This window comes from Bubalus kerabau, chromosome 21 (assembly GCF_029407905.1).
Source record: "Bubalus kerabau isolate K-KA32 ecotype Philippines breed swamp buffalo chromosome 21, PCC_UOA_SB_1v2, whole genome shotgun sequence".
In the NCBI taxonomy this organism is placed as follows: Eukaryota; Metazoa; Chordata; class Mammalia; order Artiodactyla; family Bovidae; genus Bubalus; species Bubalus kerabau.
The window spans coordinates 44,375,888-44,394,854 of NC_073644.1; the positions used below are offsets into that span (position 1 = coordinate 44,375,888).

Here is an 18,967-nt window from a genome sequence, read left to right on the forward strand (position 1 = left end):
TTTACTTTGGGGAATGAGGGTAATTTCTAATAAAGGAACAATTAGTAAGACTTCTGGTGATGTTCACCTTTAAAGACTGGGGATGAGCAGCATTTTAAGACTGTCTTTGGGAAGGTGAGTGAGCAGGGGCTGAAGCCCATTTGCAGCTTGTCACTACTGCCACGGTCCTACCACAATGACGGCCTCAGAACTTTAGTCTTCCAGGTTAACACGTTTGAGCAAATGGACTTGAGTGAGACGTGGGTTCTGGGTGTTCCTTCATCTGTTTCTGAAATCTGTGCTGGACCCCACATATTTGTACCATGAGTTCACTGCTGTTTTTAGAAGAGGGTTTGTTGATGCTTCAGATATACAGTTGTGGCTTTAAAAAATAACTCCAGCCCAGTATTTGACATTTTTTAAATCACAGTACCCAATCCTGAAAATTAGGAAAAGCAGTTAAAGGCATTTTTTATAAAAGGAAACTGACTTGACATGTTTAGCATATGTAGGTCTGTTAGTTATTGTTCGTTCATTTAACTTTTAGCTGCATGTTCCACAGATGAACTGGACATGCAGGCGAGCGCTCTTCATAAAGCATGCCCCTCGATATCTGACCACGTGGTGGGCCGTGTGACCTTGTCTATGATGGCCTAGACAGATGGTGAGAGGAGTAACAGTAAATCCATTTTCCACTGCGAGAACACATGCTTCATACTTGTGCAGTGGCACTGAATTCCTACATGATTTCTGTGCCTCGTGAGGAGTTTTATGTGATGAATGACTGTGGGACTGTGGTAGAGGTCATGTAACACACAGTATCAATTGCATCGGCAGCTCGTCTCTGCCCAGACCTAATGGTGAGGGTTAACTTCTCTGGAGTCACATCACATTTCTCCTGTGAATCATCAGGTCCCAGTTAGCCTGCAGAGGCTCTAGGACTTGGTTCTGTTAAAAACCTGAAGGAAAGCTCCAGCGTCATTCTGTTACTCTTCCAGTGACTTCCTTAAATCAGTTGCCTCTACAGCAAAAACGCCTGTTCTTTTAAAACCTGTGTACAAAGTAATGTTTTTTTTGGAAACAGTTCAGGTAAGGGGACACTCTGAAGGGTGTTTTGCTGCCTGTATTATTTGAAGAAGTGAAGTCACTCAGTCATGTCTTTTTGCAAACCCCATGGACTGTAGCCTACCAGACTCCTCCATGCATGGGATTTTCCAGGTGAAGGTACTGCAGTGGGTTGCCATTTCCTTCTCCAGGGGATCTTCCTGACCCAAGGATCGAACCCAGGTCTTCCGCATTGCAGGCTTTACCGTCTGAGCCACCAGGGAAGTCCCAAGGCACATCATTTAAATATGGTGTTTGCTCTAGAAGTTGTTCTCCTGCAGGATTCTAAGTACAGTAGGTGCTGGTGGCTGGTCTGAAATGACTCTCCTAGGAAACCCTATCCTTTTAAGGGCCTTTTACTCTGTGACAGCACAGCAGAGGCATCTTGGCAGCAGACACCTCCAGCTAAAACCACTCCAGCTCATTTTTAGGGAACCTAACACTTACCAGCTCTAGTGCATGCTGCTCCTGGCTGCCCAGGTTTATTTTTGACACCCCGCTTTGCCAAGTGAGAATGTGCTGGTTTGTAGCTCCCCACTGTAGTTGTTCTCCCCCTCTTCACACGCACCCTCCGTGCACATTTACAGTTTCAGATGTGATTTTAATCTTAATTCTGTGCCTGAAATAGCTTAGAGATGATATGTTGAAACTAAATCACACTGACATACATAGATGAATAATAAAAAGCTTTCCTTTTTAAAAAAAAAAAAAAGGATTTATGGTCTTTGAAAATGACAAAGAACTATGTCAGCGGGGCTGGGGGAGAGCGCAGAGGGTTTTCAGCTGAGCTGATACCTGGGGTGACTTTGCTTGTTCCCTGATTCAACTGGAATGCTGCGTCAAACTCCAGCATTTAAGGTCTGGCTGCTTTCTCCTAAAATAAAGGTGATACCCACCTCAGAAATTACCAGAAATGAGAAGTCCTTTGTCCCCATCGCTCCATATGGCTTTGTTCCCAGTGACACACTTGTGGCTGAAGGCTTGAGTTAGGACACAAGATGTAGTTTGTGACAGAGGCTTTGTTAAAACAGACGCTTTGTAAATGAATGCGCTTCAGAGGGAGGGTCAGTGCTTCTGGCTACCATCTCAGCACTCTGCCGTCCTTGGAGGCGAGTCCAGAGGCAGGCATGGTGGAGTGCAGGAGTGGATTCTGTGAATTTCCCTGCTGCCTCGGGGGAGGAGACAGTGCTGCCTGCACACATGTCCCTGCCCGTCCCCGTGGTTCCATGGGCCCCTCCGGAAGGCCCCTCGCGCTGTGAAGAGATGAGGCATTTATCAGTGTCCCAGGCCCAAGGACTCCCACAGGCCCGAGGGGAGTTGGTGGTAGTCCCCTGATGAACACTGCCCTTTAGGGTGGGCCTGGCCCTGCAGTCCTCTGGCAGTCCCAGAGGGGAGGCACCCATCTTACAGGTGGGGACACTGAGCGAGAGGACTAGCCACATATAGCAGCTCCAGTCTCCTGTGGTTTCCACCTGCTGCTTCCGTTTACCAGGTCAGGGAAAAGTACGACTCCAGCCTATGTGGCTCACATGCTTACTTCTTCTAGTCATACCAGATTTTTAGGCTACCTCTGTAGCTAAATTTTCATCCTCTCAAGCAAAGTGTGAGCTGTTTTCAACACCCAGTGATGGTAACCCAGGCGATCACACAAGGTTTATTTAGGACCCATTCCAAATGACTTGGACACCATGCTCTGTTGTTAGGAAACCTTGCTATTTAAGAAAACGAAATTCACCCCAGAAGTCTGCTGTCACTGATGGCTTTCCACTGAATGTGTCTTACATTCGGAAGGTTAACTACAAAAAGGGATTTCTCAATGTGTCATTTGGCATTGTTAGATTTTAAAAACAAATGTGTGATTTCCCGTGAGCACAGCACTCAGTTACACATACAATAACATTCTCTGCAGAAGGAGTTGACTTGCCTGGGGTTAATGCAGATGTTTCTAGTCCAGATAAAATTGTGATTTTTTTTTTAAAGCATTTGTGGTGGTATTTTTTAAATTAACGCCAGAACTTTAAGAACGTAAGATGTCTCACTGTCTTCAGCTAATTGTTTTCACTTTTAAAACCCTTAAGTTACAGAAAGAAAACAGTCCCCAGAGAGGTGGCAGTTTCCTCTGTGATCAAGAGGAGGGGGACACCCGCCCCTGTACCCACCCAGGGAGCCCTCGGGCACCCCGCCCTGCGGGGATGTGGCCGTGTATGGACACAGACTCCAGTGCGTTTGAGGACCGGCCGCTGTCAAAGCTGAAGGAATCGGACAGGTGCTCAGCGCGGGAGAATCTCTACCTGGACACCTTGTCCCTGGACGATGAGCCAGAGGAGCCCCCGGCCCGTGGGCCCCAGAGGGAGTTCAGGAACTGCTTCCGTGAGGTCAGCTTGGGTTTGGGTCTAGTCACCTCCAAAGGAGGGTGAGGGGTTGGGAAGCTGGCTGAGTGGCTGGCAGGCTGCGGGCTCTGCATATTGTGGTCCTGAAGTTAGTAAAAATGAACCTTCCATGATGTGAGAGCTTTGGGGTGGTTCTGACCCCAGGCTCCCTGCTGCACTTGGCCGCTTATCTCAAGGTCAGAAATTCAGAGCCTGTGTCCCATGTGAATAGGAGTCTCAGGAGCTGTCCAGTGAAATCCAGGAGGAAAAAGATTATCTCAGAAGTGCAGAACTGCCAATTTCCTTAAAATGACAGCACAGTCTCTGATTTCAGAAAACATATTAATAACAGAAAAGTCTTTTTTTAAAGAAAGCACTTCACATTGGAAGTAGCAAATGTCAGTAACCAATGACATACAATAAATACCTTCTTTATGTGAAGGGAAAAAGAATCCAACACTAGAAAACTATGGGACTTAGATCAGTAAAGGGGAAAGCTTAGCTCTGTGCAGAAATCCCTACAGGATGGCAGTGGGTTTTCCTGGTTAAAGACTAATTTTAAGAATCACTCCCTGTGAGCTGGTCTCACAGTGGCTGCACCTGTCATCTGACCTGTCCCACATGCTCAGCAGATAGGGGTGCCCGTCAGGCAGTGCTGCTGGAAGTGGGGACCTCCTCCTTGGCACCTGAACCCCAGCAGAGGTGACATCGCCAGCATGCCACAGGTGACCCCATGCTGACCACTGCAGCAGCCAGGGCTCTCTGGGGGATCCTTGAGGGGTTTGCTGGCTGGGGCCTCACTCCATCTGGACTGGGTCCGCACAAGGGTGTCCTCTGCTCAAGAGAACCATGTATGCAGTTCTCTTCTTTAGTGGAGGTCACTGTAGCTTTCCCAGTGCCCAAGGGCGACGTTTAAACACCAAGAGCGCTCTATCTAAGGACGTCACACTGACTTCTTTCGTTTTTTATTGCGGTACAGTTGGTGTACAATGTTGTGTACGATATAGTGGTTCAGTTCTTCCAGGTTATATACTCCATTTACAGTTACTATAAAATACTGGCAGCACTCCCTGTGCCATAGAGCATATCCTGTAGCTTCTTTATTTTCTATGTTGTGTCTGTGCCTTTCACGCTGACTTCTCTACCAGGCTGAGGCCAGGGGACATCTACCCCGACTTACCCTCCTCCCAACCCTTATTCCTCCTCTCACACACAGCACTGCCTTCTGAGAAACACAGAAAAGCCACCTTGGGACAAAGCTTACAGGCAGTTTTTCTCACTCAGGTAGCCCCTCCCTCATCGCCCCTGGATGCTGGTGTTATTACTGACCTTCCAAGGGCTGAGGAGCAGAGGCACTCCTGGCCCAAACTTGGCTCCCACGTACGTTTTAAATGTTTTCCTAAGAGAAAAACAGACCCTTAGCAGCCCCAAATCTGCCAGTACTGACTGATTCTGGTGAACTTATTTTCTTTATAGGAAGAAGAAAATCACAAGGGAAATCTTCAAAGGTAAGTAAAGTTGATGAGATGACAGTAGACTACCGCAGGAAAGACCTCCTGGTCTATCTATAGTCAGCAGTGCGCTGTGACGCTTCAAAAATGACTTAGAGTAGAACTTCTGGAGAAGCAGTTACTTTAGTATACAGTATTTAGATCGTTAACAACAAAAAGGCCAGTGCTGTGTTCATATGTGTTAGTGTCGTGGCAAGAGCTGTGTATGTAAGAGCATAACTGTGTTAAACGGTTTTTGAAAAGTTCATGGAAACCCCTCTCTTCTGATTTAAAGGCTGGAAAAAACTCCCTCTTGATATGCTATGAGACATTTTAGACTGACCGTTTAAAAGCTCTCCTAGGACGACTTATTACAGTATTACCAAGAGTAATCCTTGAAGTAAATATAAAGTAGCTGGTGTTTGTAATCATTTTCTAGTAACCCACATATGTAATGGTGGGGCATGTCTGAAAAGGCCCATATAAACAAATTTGTTTAAATGGAGCAGAAGGCAAGGGGAGGAGTGAGCCCAGAGGGGACTTCTGTTTGAAATGGTGTTGATATCATGCACCAGCCTGCTCACACCATCCACTGCCCTTGGGAGACTGGTAGTCCTTGAGCTGAGCGAGATGAGGCGAGCGGGTAGAGGAGACGTCAGATGACAGTTACTTTATGGTGGCCTCTCCTCCTCCCCACCACGCCTGTATCTGGGTTGGACTGTGGTGCAGTCACGTATGCTCTAAGGCGAGAACTCAGGAAACTCCCGCAGATTTGGCATCAAGGGTGCCTGTCAGTAGACGGAGAGGCCAGGCCACAGCCAGGCTTCCAGTCTGCCTGAGGACCCACTGTAGGCTGAAAACAAAACAGTGCAGAGTGGACTTGGAGCTTAACTCCAACTACCCTGGAGCACCACGCCCACCCCCAGTTTTGAAAGTCAGCCGTAGTAAATTCTGACCAGTGCACAGCTCCTGCATCAATTCCACAGCCGTAAAAACCCAAAGGGTCAGCCCAAGCAGAGACTGTCGGCACAGTGCACAGGGGCAGGCCGTGGGCTGCGCTGGGGGTCTCGGGGCCATGGCTCCCTAGCTGGTGACGGCTCACACCGCTCCTCTCCCCTTCCCCAGGGCCGTGTCTGTGTCGTCCATGTCTGAGTTCCAGCGCTTGATGGATGGCTCTCCCTTCTTGCCGGAGAAGGGCCTGCCCCCCACATGCAGCAAGGAGGACGTCACCCCACCCCTGTCCCCTGATGACCTCAAGTACATCGAGGAGTTCAACAGCAAGAGCTGGGATGACAGGCCTCCAGACCCCTGGGCGGACAGGACCGAGGTGGGGCGGACGCGGCCCGAGGCCAGCACTGAACCTTTCTCTGACGCCGCCTGGTACCTCACCACAAGCATCACCCTGACCACGGACACCGTGACCAACCCCGAGCACTGCCAGAAGCAGCCCCCGCGGAACCTCGTCTGTGCTGAGCAGGCTGGGGGGAGGGGGCTGCGCAGCCCACCCGCAATCCGGAGGCTGGAGGGCATCGTGGCAGGGGTCGGCGAGAGCAGGGTCCGAGGGGGCCCCGGGGATGCCAAGCGGAGCCCTTCTGAACATGTGCTCAGCAGGTGGCCCTGTGCCCCCTCCAGGCACCCCCGAGACTACACGGAGGTGGGGCTCCGGCCCCTCGATAGCACCCTCAGCTTCTCCTCCCCATTGCACAGCCTGGAAATGCCCAGAAACCTGAGTGACGATATGAAGGAGGTAGCCTTCTCAGTCAGGAGCGCCGTCTGCTCCAGCCCCGTTGAGCCTCTGGTCAAGGACATGGCCTGCCAGACCAATGGGTCCCGGACAACAGGAACACAGACGGTCCAGACCATCAGTGTTGGCCTACAGACGGAAGCCCTGCGGGGCAGCCCACACAAGTGTCTCACGCCCAAGGCGGGAGGTGGCGCCACACCTGCGTCCTCTCCCTCCCGTGGCCTCAGGAACAGGCAGGTGGCCCCCGCCATTGAGAAGGTGCAAGCTAAGTTTGAACGCACATGCTGCTCCCCCAAGTACGGGTCTCCCAAGCTGCAGCGGAAGCCCCTTCCCAGAGTGGACCAGTCAAGTAGCAGGGCCTCCCCGGGGGTGGCCCAGAAGGGGTGTGGCGAGTCGGCCTGGGCCCGCTCCACCACCACACGCGAGAGCCCCGTGCACACCGCCATGAACGACGGCCTCTCCAGCCTCTTCAGCATCATCGACCACAGCCCGGTGGTGCAGGACCCCTTCCAGAAGGGGGTGCGGACTGCGAGTCGGTCTCGCTCGGCCGAGCCCCGGCCGGAGATGGGTCCAGGCCAGGACACCAGCCCCAGCTCCCGGGGCCGCTCACCCAGCCCCATTGGGGGTGGCTCAGAGACATGCAGGGAGGAGGGGGGAGAGGGCACGCCCCTGAGGCAGGACTTATCTGCTCCCCCTGGCTACACACTCACTGAGAACGTGGCCCGGATCCTCCACAGAAAGCTGTTGGAACATGCCTTAAAGGAGGAGCGGAGGCAGGCTGCCCACAGCCCCACAAATAGCAGCAGCGACAACCACATGGGAGAAACGGCGGTCAAGGCCGAAACAGGGTCCATCGAGGTAATGGAGGTTGAGTCTTCCCCCGACCATGCCCCCACCACTGGTCTTTCTCAAAGTGGGCAAGGGGGACCCTGGGGCTGTGTACCGGATCACCTGAGTTCAGGAGGGTGTTGGGAGGACAGAATAGGCAGGAACACAAGCCCCAAGCTGCTGCTTAGAAGAGAAACTCATCTTACCACCTTCAGTGATCCTCTGAAGACAAGGAGATGGTGGTCTTTAAGTAGCTCTGGGACTGACTCAGGTCCTATGCTCTGGCTCAGTGATCCATGGTTGTCTATTCAGTGCTGACTTAAGTGCAGAGAGCACACTTATGTCTCAAAGATCCCCTTACCCTCTCTGTGCGCAAGAGTTCTCTGAGCAGTAAAACCAGGTGAGACGAATGGATCAAGTCAACAGCATGCCTTCATACAACTAGATTACTGTCATCATCCCCCTTACACTTCACCTATTGTTATCATGCTACCTATGACCACACATTAAATATTATCACACATTACTATTACATTATCATTATTATATGCCCCTTAAAGTTATTCACAATTCCACATGTGGTATAATTGGACCACACCACTTAAAAATCAATTCCTGTTTCTGCGGCAGGAATGAGCAAAATAAACAAAGTCAGATGATAATGCCAGGCATGAAGATAGTGGGGCTGGAGGACAGTTCCAGCTCTTGGTCAGACCCTTGTGTGTAGACCTGGGGGAGGCCTGACCCACTAGGAAGCCAGATGCAAAACCTCCCCAACGGTGGAGTCCAGACACCTGGGGGCACTCTCCAGGCCAGGCAGTCAGCCGATGGCAAAGGTGAGACACGGAGACACCCTCTGGCTCCCTAGTTGCTCCCTCCCAAGGCCCTGCAGCTCCAGCTGCACAGGTGAGGAGAGGAAAGCTCAAGAGGGGAAGAGGTGTATTTCTCTGTGTCACCTGAGGCCCCTGCCATCCACACATCCCACAGAGGGATAAGTAATGTGTGGCTTCCCGGTGTAATTCAAAATACAAAGTTAAATCTGAAGTAGATAAAACCATGAGAAATTGCCAGTGACCTTCAGAAACGGCAATGCTATGTGGTTCAACCTAATATTGATCGTCTGTGGCCTACGCCTGTCAAAGGTACGTGTCTTTGTGGGAAAGCTGTTTGTGTGCTGAGGAGGAGGCTGCCTGTTCTCAGGTGACAGATGGTGCCTTCTGTCACCCCACCCACCCCTCCGGGGGGGGCGGGTGGCAGTTAAACCACCCTCAGGTAAGTGGTTTGCTGCTGCAGGGGATCTAGCAGGGAGAGTGCCCATCTCCTGGGACTGAGATCTTGGTCCCAGAGCATTACTCGGCTTGGCTGCAGTGTTCATTTGTATTAGAGACAAAATAGGTTTCATTTTGGAGGCTAAAAATGCTGAGTCACAAATGAATGTGAGACTATAAAGGAAATGGCTCAATAATGGGATCATACCACTCAGACACAAAGATGGCTTTACCTGCACAAAGCCATGCCCCACTCTTTGGTCCTCCATAAAGTCTCTTTGCTACCAGAAAAGGTGACGGCTGATTTAAAGGGGGCCCAGGGCCAGTGTCAGGGGTTCAGACTGGCATGGAGCTCCCTGGGCAGTATTGAGATATCAAGGTTTATCTTCCTTTCACTGTGGAAAATAGCTTGTTCTAGATTTCAGGGGATGATTCCTCACCTGAGCTGTCTTACTAAATGAGTCTCTAGATGGAGGACAGTTCTGGGTTTTCATTCCAAACTCCGCAGAACAAGTTCTGTTCCACCCTGCCCTCTGAGCCCATGGGGCATCTTCCCTGAGTGCTCATGGCGACCCCAAGACACGGTGTTGGAGGACCCCTGGCCAGGCACGGGCACCGCAGTAAAGTCCCCCTCTCTCACGCTCACCCCACAAGCTACTTGCTCCTTTGTTTCTCTTGGAGTCATAGCACGATGCAGAGAGAGGCTATGAACAGGAGGGCTAAGGTAGAGAGAGAGGAGAATCTGGACCTGTCTCCGTTGAAAATCTGAAGGGAAAGTTTTAGTCTGGGCCTCAGTCATTTGGTCATTGTGACTAAGACAGTCCCGCTGTTTAATGGGCTCTGTTTCAAAACATGCAGTTGTGGGGCACTGGAAACACTCGGTGCCATGGGGCAGCTCAGGAAGAACAGGAGGACAGGCAGCGCAAGGGAGAGGCTGCTGTCGTGAGGCCCCTCCTGCGTGGCTGGGCACAGACCGGCCTACGCACCCACTTCTGCTAAGCCTCACTTCTCAGGATGGCTATCCCTGGAGCTGCCACCTGGGCCTGTTGACTTTAAACCTTTACTGTTGTTCTTCTTGTAAAGTACTTTCCAACCTACTTGCTTTTCTTTTCTTTTGTCTGTCTCTTCTGTCCAGAACCAAACTGTCTTACTAACTGCCCCCTGGGGACTCTAGCCTGCCTCACTCCGTAAGTGCTTTCTTCCTTCTTTCCACTGTCTGCAGAGCTTGTTGTGTAGCTCAGGGCTGGCCCAGCGTCCATCTGAAGGGACAGATGGCCAGCCTGGACAGGCCCATGTGCCCCCACACACACCGCTGGGTGCTGAATGCTCTGTGCAGAGACCCCTCTGCTGTGCGGTAAAGGCACACTGGCCTGCGAGGGGGCTGACGAGCCTGCGGGGTCTGAGCAGAGCATGGTCTGCGCCTGCTCACCGACAGCTGGCACTGTGGTGGCAGTGTGCACCGCCACGTGCTGTGCAGGAAGCTGTCCTCTGTTTTCAACAACCACACTAGAGGGAAGAAATACAAATGTATCTTGACCTTCCAGGGGTCACCACAGCGACCAAGCGCTCAATAACTTTGTCAACACAACAGTCATTCCTGCCCCAAAACTGTAGAACCACCTTCAGAGCCCCGGTCGAGGATCATGAGAAAACACCAGCCTTGTTTCCGATCGAGGATGGTTACCTCCCCTTATCTGCTGGCCTTAAACACACCTGGATCTCAAAGACCAAGCATGTGGCCCACGAAACATGACAGAGTGGCTACAGCAGCCCTTTCTAGAAGAGGGGCTCCAAGGACGAGAGCCCCACTACTGCCTGTCTTCCCATTATTGTTGGCACTGGCCAGGTGTGTTGAATTCTTACCTTTTTAACTTATTCCACTGCAGGGGCTTCTCAGGAAAAAAGAGCATCCTCAGCTCACAAGTGCTGGTGTGACATGAAGGAGAACTTTGTCTCCTTAACTCATGGTCACACAGCCTTTCTTTCCGCAGGAATGCACAAATGCGAGTGAAGAGGTAGCACAAACAGACCCCTGTCACTCAGCATCAGCTAGGTAGAAATGGGCCACAGTGCTGTCCAAAAACCTACTCCAGCAATCTACCCCCACCACACACACCTCGAGACACCAAAAGACCCTGAGCAGTAGCAGACTTCTCAGCCGCCGTCCCACGTACGCATTTACTTCTGCTGTTTTGGTGCTGACGTGCTTTCATAGGCAAGGTATCTCTGGTTGCCATGGTTTCCATTAGCATAAGAGCTCTGCTGCTGGGGCTCGTAAGAAGTTGCAGTCATGTAAAAAGCCACCAGAACTAGCAATGTTAGCATCATCGTGTGTCAGTGCTTCTTTTCTGCTGGCCCCAGGCAGCAGCCACTCCCCACCCTCCTGTGCTCTGCCGGACACCTTCTCCCTCCCTGTCTCTTCCTCACTCTGCTGGCTACATGCTCCTCGTCTGGTCTCCGCTGTGCTCATCACATCTCTTCACATCCCTCCACTTACTTCTGGAGTGGCTCTGAGGGTCCTTGTTCCATGTTCTTCACAACAGTGGTCTCCCTCCTCAGCCTCCTGTTGTGTGGGTATCTGTAGACAGAACTCGTTTCCTGCTGCCACAGTTGCCCCACCTTTGTGCCCACAGATCCTGAGTCTGGGTGTCCTTTGTCCTGGCTGCAGAGTAAGGACAAGTGGCTCAACAGTCTGTAAAACCAAAAAAGGAGCAGTGGCCTTGAGAGGACATACTATAGGTGACCAGCTCCAGGGTTCTTCGAAGGTGCAAGAGCCCGGAGCACGAGTGCACTCGGGCTCCCCTGTTTTGACGCTGCTGCCAGTAAGAGTCATTAGATAAAACTGCCTCCATCAAAGTTTCTGCCTGCAGTGTTACATCCCTGTTGTGGGGGCCTCACCCAGTGCCGGTCCACCTGAAACAAGCAGCAGCAGAGCTGATTTGAAGGTGAGCCCTGCTGCTAATGCAGCCAGATGGCATCCTGGGGCCCTCTGCGGGTGCCCAGAGACCAAGGCGCAGGGAGGCTGGCCTCCCAGGACTGGCCACGGCAACTGACTAGATGCTTCAGAAGGCTGAAACGATGTGCACGGCCAGGCAAGAACAGGCCCATGGGGCCATGCAGACCACTCGCCCCTCTGACTCCCCTTTCCATTTGCTGCAGCCCAATTCCAAAGCCACTTACACCCATCTCATGCCACATTTTCATCACAATTCACTATCTTCCCATGACTGTTGGCAATGGTCATTCGTGTTGAATTCGTAGTCTTTTTTAACACATTCTCTGTGAGCAACGTGTGTATTAGCATTCAGACCTGCTGGGCTGTTGCACTTGTCTTAGAGAAGTCTGTGTGGGGGGCGTGCCCTCCTGGAGGACCTGTCCCTCTCGTAACGTTGTCTTTCTCTTCCTCCGTTCTGAAGGAACTACCTTGTTCTGCACTTGCTCCATCCCTAGAGCCTTGCTTCTCCAGGCCCGAGAGACCAGCAAACCGTCGCCCTCCGTCCCGCTGGGCCCCACACCCCGCCACTGCCTCACCAGCTCCATCACCCGGAGAACCCACCTCCTTGGAGGAGCTTGGTGATGAGGAGCCACCTGGGGAGAAGCCGCACGTGTGATGCAGGTTGGCATGGATTATCCGGAATAATTCACTGTAATTTGCATAATCACACCTTCGTCATCAACTGAACTCTGCCCCAAAAGGAGAGATCTGATTTTCCCAAGGTCAAAGAATGTTTTTTTAAAAAAACAAAAACAAAAACACGGCTGCTGAATGTTCAACCTGTGAACCTGAGATGTTTCTAGAATGAAACAGTAAATGTGCCTGTAAGAACTTAATTTTTTTCATAGCTCAGAAAACTATTTTTGTCTCCATCTTTTTTACACAAAGTATATTAAACAGTAAATATGATATAAATAAATTAAAAAAAAGTTTTAAAAATGTACATTATAAGACATTCTGAACACCCTCACACGCAATACTGACTGCCTGTTAAATCTGCACTGTTAACATTTTGCTTTGGTTTATTTCCACGTTGAATTAGTGTGTTTTAAGTTAATTTTGTCAGTGTTCTTGTTAAGAATTTTTGAAATGCTTCAGCCTGTCGAATTTAGTGAACTTTTATAATGAAAAAACCATGAAGCCCGTAGACAAGGCATCTCCTCTGTCCTAGAGGGGAGAGACGGCAGCGTCCTGGAAAGGCACAGAGGCCACAGCTGGGCTGCAAGTCCACCTGCTCCTCCTGCCCTGCACGTCTCTGGGTGCATGTCCATACCCCTGCTGTGGTCTCACCCACCTCCGTGAGTCCTCTCCCGCCATGACGTTGTGTGACCCCCTCGTACTGTACTGTTGGTGTTGTCTTCTTGCATTGACGATACAACAGCATTTAAAAATTACTGTTAGAAGACTAACTGGCAATACACAGTGTTTACTCCAAATTTTCTTGTTTAAGGAAAAACACCACAAAAAGTCACGAGCATACCAAATGGAAAGAGAGGGTGGTACCTCAGCATCTGTATGAGGTGATGATGAAGAAATAAAGTGTTTATAAAACAGCACCTGTCCCAACCTCTTGTCTCAAGCACCCTCCACCTTAGTTCCTAATGGCTGGAGAGAGGACGCAGGGGGAAGGCGAGTCAAACAGCCACTCACGTATCTGACTGGGATGCACTGTGAGTGCACAACAGCCTCTTCGCAACAGTATGTTAGGATTAGAAGGTGACTTCATTTTTGCTAAAAACACCAAAATGGATGGATGAGGGGGTGTGAGGAAACAGGTTACCTACAGTCAGGACACGCCTGCCCACTCCCCTCCCTGGAAGGTGGGAGAGGCCATTTCCACCCTGGACTGAGGTGCGGCTGAGCTGTCAGACTGACAGACCAGGAGTTTATGAAGTGGTGCTGGTGAAGACCGAACTGCTTCAGGCCGAAGCTTCTAGCTAAAATGTTTCAGCAGCAAATGGGCTAATGGCTTAAGCTCTTTTCCCAGCATTACCACAGTTCCATTAAAAAAAAAAAAAAAGTTGGACACTGGAGCCTGCTGTAGTAGCTGTGGAGAACAGCCTGACAGTTCCTTAGGGAGTTAACTGGTTACCATGTGACCCAGAAATCCCACCACTGGGTGCAGGCCCCGGGAGAAAGCTGGGCCTTGGACTGGGCAGGTATTTGTTCACCCACGTTCACAGCAGCTTTATTCATGGTAGCCAGAGAGTGGAAACCACCCAAGTGTCCATCAATGGTTCATCCACACACTATTCAGCCTTAGGAAGCAAGGAGCTTCTGGCACCTGCTGCAGTGTGGATGAACCATGAGGACAGCATGCTGAGGGCCATAAACCAGTCACAAAAACAACAAATGCTGTATGATTCCATTTACAGGAAGTACCCACAGTAGTCGAATTCATAGATACACCAAGTCATGGTGAGCAGGAGTTGGAGAAAGAATGAGGATAGTTAGTGTCTAACGGGTGCAGAGTTTCAGTTTGGGAAGATGAAAAGTTCTGGTAATGGATGGAGCTAATGGCTGCTCAACAATATGAATGTACTTAATGCCACTGAGCTCTACGCTTAAACACCACTAAATGGTGAGTGCTGCATGTATTTTACAACAGTAACAATTTTTAATGCAAAAGATAAATACTTAACCCCAGAGACACTGCAAGTTGACAAATTTCTTTCCCGCTCAGCCTCTGCCCACCGTGAGTGATGGGAGGCGCATTAACACTTCCACTTGCAAGCAAGCAGGCAAGCTGCTGGTGCTCATAACTGGGAAAGTGCCAGCATCCAGCGCAATTACAATCCGGGACACACACACATCAAAGCTGCCCTGTGCGTCTTTGTTCTCAGACAGGATCCTAAGAGTTGGCAGCCCTGGCCCCCAGAGGCTCTCACTAGTTCAGCAACTCCGAGAGAAAGACGATCTCTTAGCAGCTGCACCAACAGAAGCCCCAGGACTGAAGACTCTTGTGGGTCTGCTCTCATTTACACGTCGCACCCTGAGATTGTCACCACCAGACTGGTCCAGCAAAGGAAAACCACCAGGGCGGTGAGAATAGAGAAAGGGTGACTGGAAGGCAGGGAAGCCTGGACGTGATGGTGGGGGGCCCCTGGAATCACAAGGAGAGGTTCTGGTCACCATAGAACTGCTCTCTGCCTGGAGATGAGTCCTAGACACAGAAACAAAATATAGAGATAGTACAGTGTAAATCCTAAGTTAAGCGGGGCTTGAGCTGGACTTGAGAGGAAGAGCAGGATTAACTGGGAAGGCAGGAGAGACTGTCAGGGGTGGGGAAGAGGAGTAGAGGTGTGAGGAGGGGCAGATGAAGACCTGGCACCCGGGCAGTGGTGTGGTCACTGCTGGAGGAGAGCCTGTAGGGACGTAGCCATGTCAGCGGCACCAGTGCCTCGAAAGTGGTTTGGAGCCCCTCTGACCATCTAGTTCTCTAAGGGTCGGGCATATGTATTCTTGAATCCATCTACTGTGGAACCACTCCAACTTTTGCACGGGCAGGACAAGAGGATGAAATTAGTTTCTACACTCCCGTCCAAATGGAGTGAGGCACGAAGTGGGTAAAGCGCAGCTGCTTGTCTGTTCTCGTCCCCACCCGCTGTCCCTCATGTGCAATTTGCTCTTATGTCCTAAACAAAGAGGCAGAAGCAGATTCCTCCAAGCCAGCTCAGAGTCCTCACACCCACCGGGCGTGCCCTGCCCAGTCCTTGCTACATTAAGGTTTTCAGGATTACGTGTCTTTTAAAAATACGTATCTGTGCGAATCATTATTCTAATTCCCTTTAGCACATCTGTGTCTCACTCACTTTACTGAGCTTGTCAGAGTTAGGCACATTTATTCTGTCCAGAAACAGCTGAGAAGTGCAACTATCATTTTCTATTTTCTAATTCACTGACTTTTTTAAGTTGTGGATTTTAACTGTGTTTCAAAAGCCATTTTAAAGCACACGACCCCGTGGGGTTTGGAACATTCACAGTGCTGTGCAGTCGTCACCGCTGTAATCCCACAGCATTCATCACCCTACAAGGACATACGCATTAAGCAGTCCCTCCCCACAGGGCCTGGCACCCGCAGATCTGCTTTCTGTCTCTGTGGGTTTGCCAATTCAAGACATTTCATGTAAATGAAATTGCAGTGTGAACATGTCTGGCCTCTTTCACCTAGCCTGTTATCATGGTTCACCCACACCACAGCCTGTCAGTACTTTCAGAACTGAATAATATTCCACTATATAGATTACTACATTTTATCTGTTCATTTTTAAAATAAAAGAAAATGCTTTGTTTACCTTAAATAGCCTTCATGGTTCCCCAAAAGGAAGCAAGTCACAATGAGTAATCAGGACACTCAGTTCAGTTGCTCAGTCGTGTCCAACTCTTTGGGGCCTCATGGACTGCAGCACGCCAGGCTTCCCTATCCACTCAGTCAATTCGCAAATTTGAGGCACTGCAGTGTCTTTAACACAAACACAGTCATTTCCTGGGGCCACCAGTACGTGTTATGCTTTGTCTGCCTTTAGTCCTCTCAGCACCATTCTTTGAGGCAGCACTGGAAACCAGTATAGCAGGAACTCAGGCTGAGTCATAAGCAAGTTGCCCATCTAAGTGAATCTGATGACATCAGTCTTTAATAAACTCTGGGCTACTCCACTCAGACTAGAGAAAGCTGGATTTGAATCCTGGTTTGAACACAAAGGACTGCAATCTTAAAGGGCCATCTCTTTAAAACTCATTTGAGTGACAATAATATGTAATTCCCAGGGCATGTAAGGATTAAGGTTTATTGTGTACCTACTATGTGCAAGATCCTGTACTAAGATCTGCCAACAGCAACTTTCAACCAGGACCAAACAAAACAAAAAGAGGCTCCCTGCTCTCTCAGAGCTTATGTCATGTGATGAGAGACCAGAGTAAACAGGTGTGAGTGTGATGGAGAACAATGAGCTAAAAGGCTTTCCTGGGAGAGACCCCATGAACTGAGGTCTGGGCAAGAAGCAGCTGTCGGGCATGCGGAGGACGTGGCTGGTGAAAGTGGTGATGAAGAGCTGAGCCTGTGTGTTCCTGGAAGTGAAGGATGGGCACTGTGACCTGAGAGGGCGGGGGAGGCCTCACAGTACACAGGGAAGAGGGAATTTTACACTAGGCCGGGGGCAATCCATGGAACGATATTAAGCAAGGAAGAAAGGAACTTTCTAGAACACTACTGTGATGTGAGGATAAGGTCGGGCCAGAATGAAGGCTCCCTGACAAATGGCTGCTGCGCTGGCCCAGAGCAGCCTTGCTGGCAGCTCCAGGGTTTCTGTGCCGCTGTTATTGTTAGCATCGCGCCACCAGGCCGGCCACAGGCCGCTCATCGAGAGCTGGGCTGTAGGACCTGCTGCTGAGGCTCCCACAGGGCCTACCGCCACACTCCAGGATCTACCGCAGCTGTTCAGATAAAAACCAAGCCAGGCCCTCACTGGCTCTGCGGCTGCCTCTCAGGCTGGGCCAGCAGCCCTGTGAGTGGCCTTGGATCAAGAAGAACAGGCTTCTCTCTTAACCCCCCACACTTTGGGCACAAAAATCACACAAGATTCCCATTCCTGTTCTGTTTCAAAGGTCTGCTTCTTCTCCAAAAAGAACCTGGTGCTTCTAAGCTATAGTCAGTTATCTGCCATTTAGCAAGAATGGGTTCCTAGTCTTTAAAGTTGTCTTTATAAGGGGACCACAGAGGACTCTGGGTATTTGGATAGTGTGGGAGGGTTGGGGAGGCACCCAGTTATAAGCACTGCACACCATAAAAGTTGGACAGGAACAAAAAGATAGCCAACTTTGTTTATTCTAGGCTCAGTTCTGTCCATTACACCAAATGAACCCAGTCTATTTCAAAGATAGACACTTCTGTAACTTCCTAGTGAGCTAATAAACTTCAACAGGGCACCAGGAATCCAAACTTCATGATCCCCACAGTAATCCTGGTACAAATTCACCACTCATTATTCAACTCCAGTCTTCCCCATACAGGTGATTTTAACTGATTAAAATACAAAGCGCTGAAGATAGTATGATGAAGTGGATGCATCTGAAAATAGATGGTGGAATTATAAATTCTGAGTTCCAAATTTCTGGAGAATGACTAAGCAATAAGCAATTATATATAAAACTGTTTATACTTATTGAGTCACTTCACTTAGGGGAATTTACCCCAAATTATTCCAGTGACATCAGTGTAATTTTGTACAATAGATTCACAACAGCACAAATTATACACAAAAATTTGGAAACAGGCCAAACAAGTTATGGTCCGTCCACAGGTCTGAACACTGTGCTCCTTCACCTAGAAAATATTCCTAGTGACCAGAGGCCGGATGGACCTATGGGGACTCAAACATAGTCATGTACCTGCTCCCACGAGGCTTATCCCCTGGTCAATAGTGTCCAACTACCTCGGCTCAAACCCTGCTTCACCACTGTCTACCCAAACACCCTTGGGAAAATTACCTGTGCCCCCCAAGTCTGAGTTTTCTGCTCTGCAATGTAAACAATGATCACCTTATAGGTACGGTATGAGGTCTGGACAGCTAATACTTGTCAAGCACTTAGACTAGATTTGTGAAGTAAAATGATTCTATAAATGTCACATCATAAAACAATATAATATGTGCTGTAATAGTATACTGAAGTGTAGAGTGAGCACAGACATGGGACTGATTCTGCCCAGGGCTGGGGTGGAGGGTGTGCGGTGGGGGCAGGCGGGGTGTGGAGAGGAAGGTCTAGGAAGACCTCATGCTGACCTGTTTGGGAAAAGTCTTGAAGGAAACAATGAGGAAACAGACTGAGAAAGAGAACTTGCAGAAGGACTGCCTAGGTTGTACATGTAATACTCCTTTCAAGTTTCTGAAGAGAGGTTCCAATTTATTTTCAATTACTTTTGTATCCTGAACTGGTATTTTCACTGAATGTGACACCATGCTACGCTTTATTGGAGAGAAAAGCAAAGGGTGAAAAAGTAGCTCATCCATCCTGACCCCCAGGACCCTGCTATCCACCTCAACACAGTAATCCCAGAGTTAGGGCTGCCCTAGCCAAAAAGCAAGTTACCCCTCCTGAGGCACCCATCCACTATGGCATTTCACAGGAAGAGCCGCTCTGCTCCACCACAAGACTCTCACTGCTGAAGTGCTAACAGTGACACCAGGAGCCAC

At 49.9% G+C, this 18,967-nt stretch overlaps 1 protein-coding gene across 4 annotated transcripts in view; it reads left to right on the plus strand.

Annotated features, from left to right (window-relative positions):
- MTCL1 (microtubule crosslinking factor 1) overlaps window positions 1-14,240 on the plus strand; it is a 114,738-nt gene extending 100,498 nt beyond the window's left edge. For 2 of the 4 annotated variants that reach the window (XM_055559482.1, XM_055559483.1), the window contains 4 exons: window positions 3,162-3,458; window positions 4,929-4,960; window positions 6,068-7,544; window positions 12,199-14,240. In XM_055559482.1, coding sequence (XP_055415457.1) covers window positions 3,162-3,458; window positions 4,929-4,960; window positions 6,068-7,544; window positions 12,199-12,393 — 2,001 coding nt within the window. In that variant the 3' untranslated portion in view covers window positions 12,394-14,240. Of the gene's footprint in view, window positions 1-3,161; window positions 3,459-4,928; window positions 4,961-6,067; window positions 8,975-12,198 lie in introns of those variants that run through there. The other 2 variants (XM_055559479.1, XM_055559481.1) reach the window with 1 other exon arrangement.
- The last annotated feature ends 4,727 nt before the right edge of the window (window positions 14,241-18,967 follow it).